The sequence below is a fragment of the Quercus robur genome, chromosome 5 (assembly GCF_932294415.1).
Source record: "Quercus robur chromosome 5, dhQueRobu3.1, whole genome shotgun sequence".
Classification (NCBI taxonomy): Eukaryota; Viridiplantae; Streptophyta; class Magnoliopsida; order Fagales; family Fagaceae; genus Quercus; species Quercus robur.
This window is the reverse complement of record NC_065538.1, coordinates 21,396,690-21,404,146: the sequence shown is the minus strand read 5'-3', so window position 1 is coordinate 21,404,146 and position 7,457 is coordinate 21,396,690. Positions and strand designations below refer to the sequence as shown.

At 37.0% G+C, this 7,457-nt stretch overlaps 1 protein-coding gene across 1 annotated transcript; it reads right to left on the bottom strand.

Annotated features, from left to right (window-relative positions):
• Positions 1-545: 545 nt before the first annotated feature.
• LOC126725492 (G-type lectin S-receptor-like serine/threonine-protein kinase CES101) lies at positions 546-4,361 on the bottom strand. The gene is made up of 6 exons (XM_050430254.1): positions 3,779-4,361; positions 2,137-2,295; positions 1,814-2,028; positions 1,270-1,480; positions 915-1,152; positions 546-800 (listed from the first exon to the last, which is right to left on the bottom strand). Exons 1-6 carry the CDS (start codon positions 4,248-4,250, stop codon positions 632-634), a joined length of 1,464 nt encoding a protein of 487 aa, XP_050286211.1. The 5' UTR covers positions 4,251-4,361; the 3' UTR covers positions 546-631.
• Between the last annotated feature and the right edge of the window lie 3,096 nt (positions 4,362-7,457).

Below are 7,457 nucleotides of genomic sequence, written 5' to 3'. Positions count from 1 at the left end.
TCGGTGTTTTTTTTTGCTGCGTTCATCTTCTTTGGCTTCCTACTACTGCCGTCAAAACTCTCCGGTATAGTCAAGCCACCGTTAGAAGTCGCATCAACACTGCAAGACCATTACTTTCGTCAAATTACCGTTACAGAGCCAAACTTCATTCAAGGGATCTTTTCAACCTTATCAAATCTCAAGATTTCATCAAGCTTCCATCTTGAGTTTGAGAGGGGGTGTTAAAGATATATTAGCCCATTAGCATAAGCCCAAACCTAATTCTACTTTGTGTGCAAGCCAAGTCTCCTACTTGTACTAGAAGTCTATTAGTCTAGGGTTTAGTCTACTATATATACACATGTTATGATTCATTGTAATACAGGATTTGTACTACACTCTAATATATTATTGATATAGCCCTTTAGGGTTTCCTCCGTGGATGTAGGCCGTTAGGCTGAACCACGTAAACCTCGTGTGTTATTGTGTTTTATACTTTATGCTTTCGCTTCCGCATCCATACTAGCATATTCAACATGGTGTATCAATGCTAATATTTAACAATTCCATAACTGCCATGCCTGATACAAGTCCAGTTGTACACAAAATGTTAACTATTAAGTTAAAAATACCATTTACAAATTAATAACAGTTAAAGAGATAAACTTACATATCCTATAAGGTTTAGTGAATGATCAAAGTGATACCGACTATTATTTTTCTTGCCACTCATTATTTCTAGTAGTAGGATTCCATAGCTGAATACGTCAGTTTTTACTGAAACAACTCCATTCATGGCATACTCCAGAGACATATAACCACTGAAAAAAAAATAATTGACCAATAAGTTTTAGCATATGAACAAGCACATATACTTACACTCACAAATAGAATAAAATTAAATTATGTTGACTTGAAATGCAATGTATACTTACTATGTTCCAACAATTCTATTTGTATTTTCTTCTGATCCTTTCAACCCAAATATTCTAGCCATGCCAAAGTCAGAAATTTTTGGATTCATCTCCTGATCAAGCAAAATGTTGCTTGCTTTTAAGTCTCGATGAATTACTTTTAGTCTTGAATATTTATGAAGATAAACTAGTCCTTGAGCAATGCCTTCTATGATGTTGAAGCGCTTTTCCCAATTTAATAGAGACTTTTTACTAGAATCTAATTCATAGGAAATAATTGCAAGCAAATGGTAAGTATTGATTGACTTTATAAAAAAGAAAAAAAAGAATATCACCACATAAGAAAATTTTCTTAGTAATGAAGATATGTCCCTACCAAAGAGGAAGAAGTCTAAGCTTTTGTTGGGCATGTACTCATAGATTAGTATTTTTTCTTCTTGTTGAATGCAAAACCCTAAAAGTCTGACAAGATTAGTATGTTGGAGTTTAGCAATAAGAATAGCTTCATTCTCAAACTCTACCAATCCCTGTCCAGAACATCTCGAGAGTCTCTTTATTGCTATTTCTTGCCCATCAGATAATTTGCCCTGAAATTATATTAAACTAGTCAAATTTTACTCACGTCATCTTAAATTGGTCTCCACATTCATTATTTAATTTTCTGTGAAGATTACCTTCGGCTGAGCTCAAGTGCTAATTTATTGAGTTGATAAATTGGCTTAGCCTAGCAAGCTAGGTTTGGTTTAAATTTTGTACCAGAAACTAAATAGATGAAGAGAGAGCATTGGTTAAGGTGGTAGATTTGGTTAGAATAATAGTCAAATGTTAAATTCACCATTTCTGAATAAGATTTCCACTATCGACCATAAATATTTAACTTTTATTTCAACTCATTCAATTTAGATATGAGAGAGAGAGACCTTATAAACTGGTCCAAAACCACCCTGTCCTAGTTTATTTTCAGCTGAAAAATTACTTGTAGCAGCGGAAATGCTTTCGAAGCTGAAGATTTGCAAATCATGACTACCTTGCCTATCATTATTTAGTTTCTTCACTTTGTCATGTACAGTTGAATGTATTGCATTAGCTCCAAGTTCTAGGAGGAGCATCTTTTGTGCCTTCCTTATTCGCTCCTCTAATTAACATATACGCAAATTAATTATAACTTAGAAAATTTGATGGTACTTTTATCATCAATAGTATACCCAAAAATATTTATAGTAGGAGCATGAATTAGAATTACCTTTCTTCATCAATCTTTCATTAAAGAATAAACAGCAAGACGAGGTGATAATAATTCCCACTATTGCCACGATGAGCCATATCCACCACCTATTTGCCCATGTCCTAGTCCACATGACTTGGTTGTCACTCCCGTCAGAAGTAAGTCGTCGTCGGCCGTCTATTCCATCATGCGATGTTACAAAATATAGTCTCATTAATATGATATCCATGCAACATACGGCCTAATAAAAAATCATATATGAACTAAAGATAATATGGAAATCATTTTAACTCATTTATAATGAGTTACATAGAGAAATTTGTTAAATAATTTGTAATACTTATTTTGAGCCATATAGTGTAAGCATGAGTACGAGTCAAGGAGTCAATCTCGTACTAGAGGTTGTACTAATTTGACTAGTGGAATGATATAATTCGGTACCGATCAATACTGGTATATCGTTTTGGATTTACAACTATTTTTTTATATATATATTTATAAATATGTGTGTGTATTAGAATAAAAATAAAAGGTTACTATAAAACATTAACTCAATTAAAAAAAAATCATGGCTTTAGACTTTAAACTTTAGCATACTAAAAAAAAAAATAATACTAATAAGTTAATGCAAATAAGTTACCATTCTACTCTTACAAAAATTCAAAAATTACAAAACTTAAAAAAAAAAAAAAAATAAAATAAAATAAAAAGAAGTTTATTTCTGTATCGGCTGGTACGCCCGGTATTTAAACCGGTACGAAATGATGACGTTTAAAAACCAATGCACATACCGGTACAGGACATACCGATGGTACCAGCCGGTACGATACAGTATCGACCATATTGGTATGAGTACGACTCAAATTTTAATATAAAAACAAACAACTACAATAGATTATTAAAATAAAAATAAAAATAATGAAACATCTTTTAAATGATTTAAACCACTGGTAGTAAAATTTTAATTGAACTTGTGTTTTTTAAAAATAACAATTTCTTACTTAGGATTTGTTATAAAACTATTGTAAATATGTTGTGAATCTAGCATTACTCATTATATTTAAGTACAAAATAAAAAAGAATAGTTACTGTTGATGAGTATGATAATTACAAAAGGAAAGGTAAGTCTTAATAAAATTATAATTCTTAGAGACTCATATAATCAAAATTATCAAATTTTAAAATAGTTATTGCATCTTCCAATTCAAGGAAAATTAAATGAATCATTTCTTATTCACAAGAAGTCAAAAATAAATAAATAAATAAAAAGAAATCATTAATAATAAAAATAATAATAATAATAATATATAATGTCATTTTTAGTAATTTACACCTCTAAGTCTAACTACAATTTTCACAACGGTTGGTCAAACAAAGATCTATTTTTTCAAAAAGCATTTTTTTTTTTTTTAAGCTCTGCTTTTTCTTTAAAAAAATTTAATTAATTTCGTACCACACTTCACTTTTTCAAAAGGTAAAATATCAAAGAGCTAAACCAAAACTCACCCTTAGACTTTAACATATACATCTAGCAATCAGTAAATCAATCCTAACACATCAAATTCATGCATTTCGTAAGTTCATACTTTATATATGTACATGTAATACACCAATTATATGCATAAATTTGATAAATCGAGCATGAATTAATTCGTCTTACCTTGGACTTCGAGTAAGTGGATTACTTTGTACATGTCGTCGCCCTCGGAATAATTCGTTGCAGTACTTGGCCGTGTGCTCCAAATCTGACAGCCAGTTTGGAAATCCAGATTTGTAGATGCATAGGCAACACAAGAACAGTTGTTGAAGCACTTGGCCTCACAATCCATAATGGTCAGGTTCTCACCTTCATTGAACTTGAATCCATCCTTCGTAAGGGTCGGGTCGAAATAATATTGACGGAAATATTCCGATGGAAATGTAGAATTCCTGCACTCAGGAATCTCTTGCGCCACACATGGCTTTTCTGGATTAGACTTACAATCATCTGCAAGGACGTAACCTTCAGTCGTAAGTTCTCCCTGCGAACCCATCCTTATCTGCACTAATGTCTCTAGCAGGGAAGAAGATGGCCCCACGAAGAATAGCAAACATAACAAACAGAGGATAACATTGCTCACTTTGCTGGCCATAACAGAGTTTTTTTTTTTTTGTTAAGAGAGGCGGAAGGAAGAGAATATGCGAGACCAAAATCCACCAACTGTTGGTCAAAATGGAAGGAAAAGAAATAGACGTTGAAGAGGCAAAAATAGCCGGATACCATTATTTTTTGAAATTATTAGTATTTTATTACTATTTGAGAAATATGTAGTTGTAAGGACTCGATTTGTAACGACTCCAAACTGATATTGGGTTCGCACGTTAAACGTTCAAACAATAAAATTTGTAGAGCGTGGACTGAAAGGTTAGGCCTAGGTCACCGGACAGTAGTTGGTCATGGCGTTCATGGTAGTCGCATGAGTGTGAACTTAACGTATCTAATAAAACTTTTCCCCCGATACGGCCGGAGCGGCTCCAGTCCTTAGAACTTATCCGAGGGGCTTGGTGCTCTTATTCTTTCCTTTTTCAGGATTTCATGACCCGGGGGACGATCTGTCCCCCACCCTCCGTAATTGCTTCTCTTTCCTTTTTATACTCGCATTTTCCTTCTTTCCTACGTCCACGTGTAGATTCAACTTTCTAGGGCTGATACTTGTCCTATCAACCCATACCCAAAGTGGTTGGGGGTGGTTGTAAAAGCTGGCAAGCATTGTTCTATCAAGCGCAAAGTACTTAATTGCAGTAATAGCAGTCCTTTGTCGCCACACTGTTCAAGGGTCCTTTCCCCATCAATGCGGAGGTGTTTAGCTTTTCCATGAACTGTTCCTATACCATATTTGCCCCTTCTTCCAGGAGCGCTTTAAGATGCTGAGGACAGAATCGTCCTCGGCTATATCTCTAGGCCATTTGGTCTCTCATTGTATGTCCTCGGCTACGCCTCTTCTCGGTGCGTGCCTTGGGCCCTAGTATGAAGTGGGTCGGGCTTATCAGACTCTTAGGCCCCACAATAGCCCCTCAAAATCCTGTTTTCCAGCCCATCGGAAGGAGAGGAGGGTTTTGGCGACGTCGAGCCTATGTCACGGCTTGCCAAGCCTCGTCCTTCATCAATGTCAGTGCCCCTTCATTGGCTTGGGGCATGCTCCTGATTATGAGACATTCCCTTAGCTTTACTCACGCCACTTTCTTGCCGTTTCGGTGCACGAGGTGCATCTTTAATAAGTTCCCTTTACGAGGCGACGCAAATCCAACGGTTGAAGATGGTGTTGGGAGTTGGGTGGAACTTATCACATTTGTAGCTTTTCTTTAGAGATCTGTGCAAAATAAATGCCACCCGACTTGCTCCCTATATAAGGAATGCAGTAGGAGGTCATTTTCTTTATTCTCAAACCCTTTAAGCCTTCCAAATCCCCACCTTTCCAGTTATGCCCATAGCCCCTATTACCAGTGTGGCTGAGCCCTAGGGAGTGATATAGTCAAGTCTGGGATGAGGGCAAAGAGACCACACCCTCTCCAGAAGCATTGGGCTTCCTCGAGATTCACAATGGCCCGATCAGGGCAAGGGAGACAAAGACTCAAAGCATTTCTTTCCCTTGACAAGGCAAGAAAGGAGCCTCTTCTTCCTTCAACCAAAATCCGAAGCAGGTGCAGGTCGCATTAGATTTTTGGTGCGACAGCACTGAGGTTTCTCATCGTCGGTACCATCCGCTCTGTCTCAAGCGCTACTAATATGACACTTGCTTGATTGCAGTCAGAGTTGGCACGGGGGTTAGGTTCAATTGCTTCTTCCTCTCTTCCTTCCCTGGTGCCACCTTTTGCCTCTGCTTCTTATTCTCTTCCATCACTAGGGTCATCCTGATATGCTTAGTCGCTGCTAGAGCCGAATTTTAAGGACTTAACGCTCCCCCGTATCTTTTCCTTTTTGCTTTTCTTTTTGCTCTTGTAGTTAGCTTTCGGTATAGGCTTGCTTAAGCCCCTTATTGTACGCTGTACTATTTCTTTGTCTAATAAAAGATGACGTTATTCCATTTTACGTATTCTTTCTTTTCTACAATAGCTATTTCATGAATGGATGTGCTGGTGTGTTTTGTTAACAAAAAGCTATCACTTTGAACTTATTAAGACTAACAGGCATAATAACGCCGACCTGAAGTGGGTTAACCATATAAGACTAACCAAGATAACAGCTGAATGCTCTGTCTTACATATGGGGTAATCATCCGAGGATGGGCGACTTGAAATGAACTATCCGACAGGGTCACCGAGCACTATGGTGCTTTGCCACGTTCCTGACAACACTTATAGCCTTAGCCCTTTTTTGGCATCCGGTCCTAGGGCCGAGATATAAATGTACCAGGTCCAAACACTCGGTTGCGTTAGTTTCCTTAGAACTGGGGATCCGAGGATAGAGCAGGATTGCAGCTGTGTCTAGGACTTAAGACATTCTCTAATAACTAGTTTTCTCCATAGGTTTGAGTCCGAGGACCATAAGATACCTTAGTTCTGTCCAAAACTAAAGTTTTCTTTTTGATGTACTTGGTTTCCCAATAGGTTTGAGTCCGAGGGCCATGCAATACCTTGATTCTGTCCAAAACTACAGTTTTCTTTTTGATGTACTTGGTTTCCCTATAGATTTGAGTCTGAGGACCATGCAATACCTTGGTTCTATCCAAAACTAGAGTTTTCTTTTTGATGTACTTGGTTTCCCCATAGGTTTGAGTTCGAGGACCATGCAATACCTTGGTTCTGTCCAAAACTAAAGTTTTCTTTTTGATGTACTTGGTTTCCCCATAGGTTTGAGTCCGAGGACTATGCAATACCTTGGTTCTTTCCAAAACTAAAGTTTTCTTTTTGAAGTACTTGGTTGTTCTGTCCAAAACTAGAGTTTTCTTTTTGATGTACTTGGTTTCCCCATAGGTTTGAGTCCGAGGACCATGCAATACCTTGGTTCTGTCCAAAACTAAAGTTTTCTTTTTGATGTACTTGGTTTCCCCATAGGTTTGAGTCCGAGGACTATGCAATACCTTGGTTCTGTCCAAAACTAAAGTTTTCTTTTTGAAGTACTTGGTTTCCCCATAGGTTTGAGTCCGAGGACCATGCAATACCTTGGTTCTATCCAAAACTAAAGTTTTCTTTTTGATGTACTTGGTTTCCCCATAGGCTTGAGTCCGAGGACCATGCAATACCTTGGTTCTGTCCAAAACTTGAATTTTCTTTTTGATGTACTTGGTTTCCCCATAGGTTTGAGTCCGAGGACCATGCAATACCTTGGTTCTGTCCAAAACTTGGATTTTCTTTTTGAA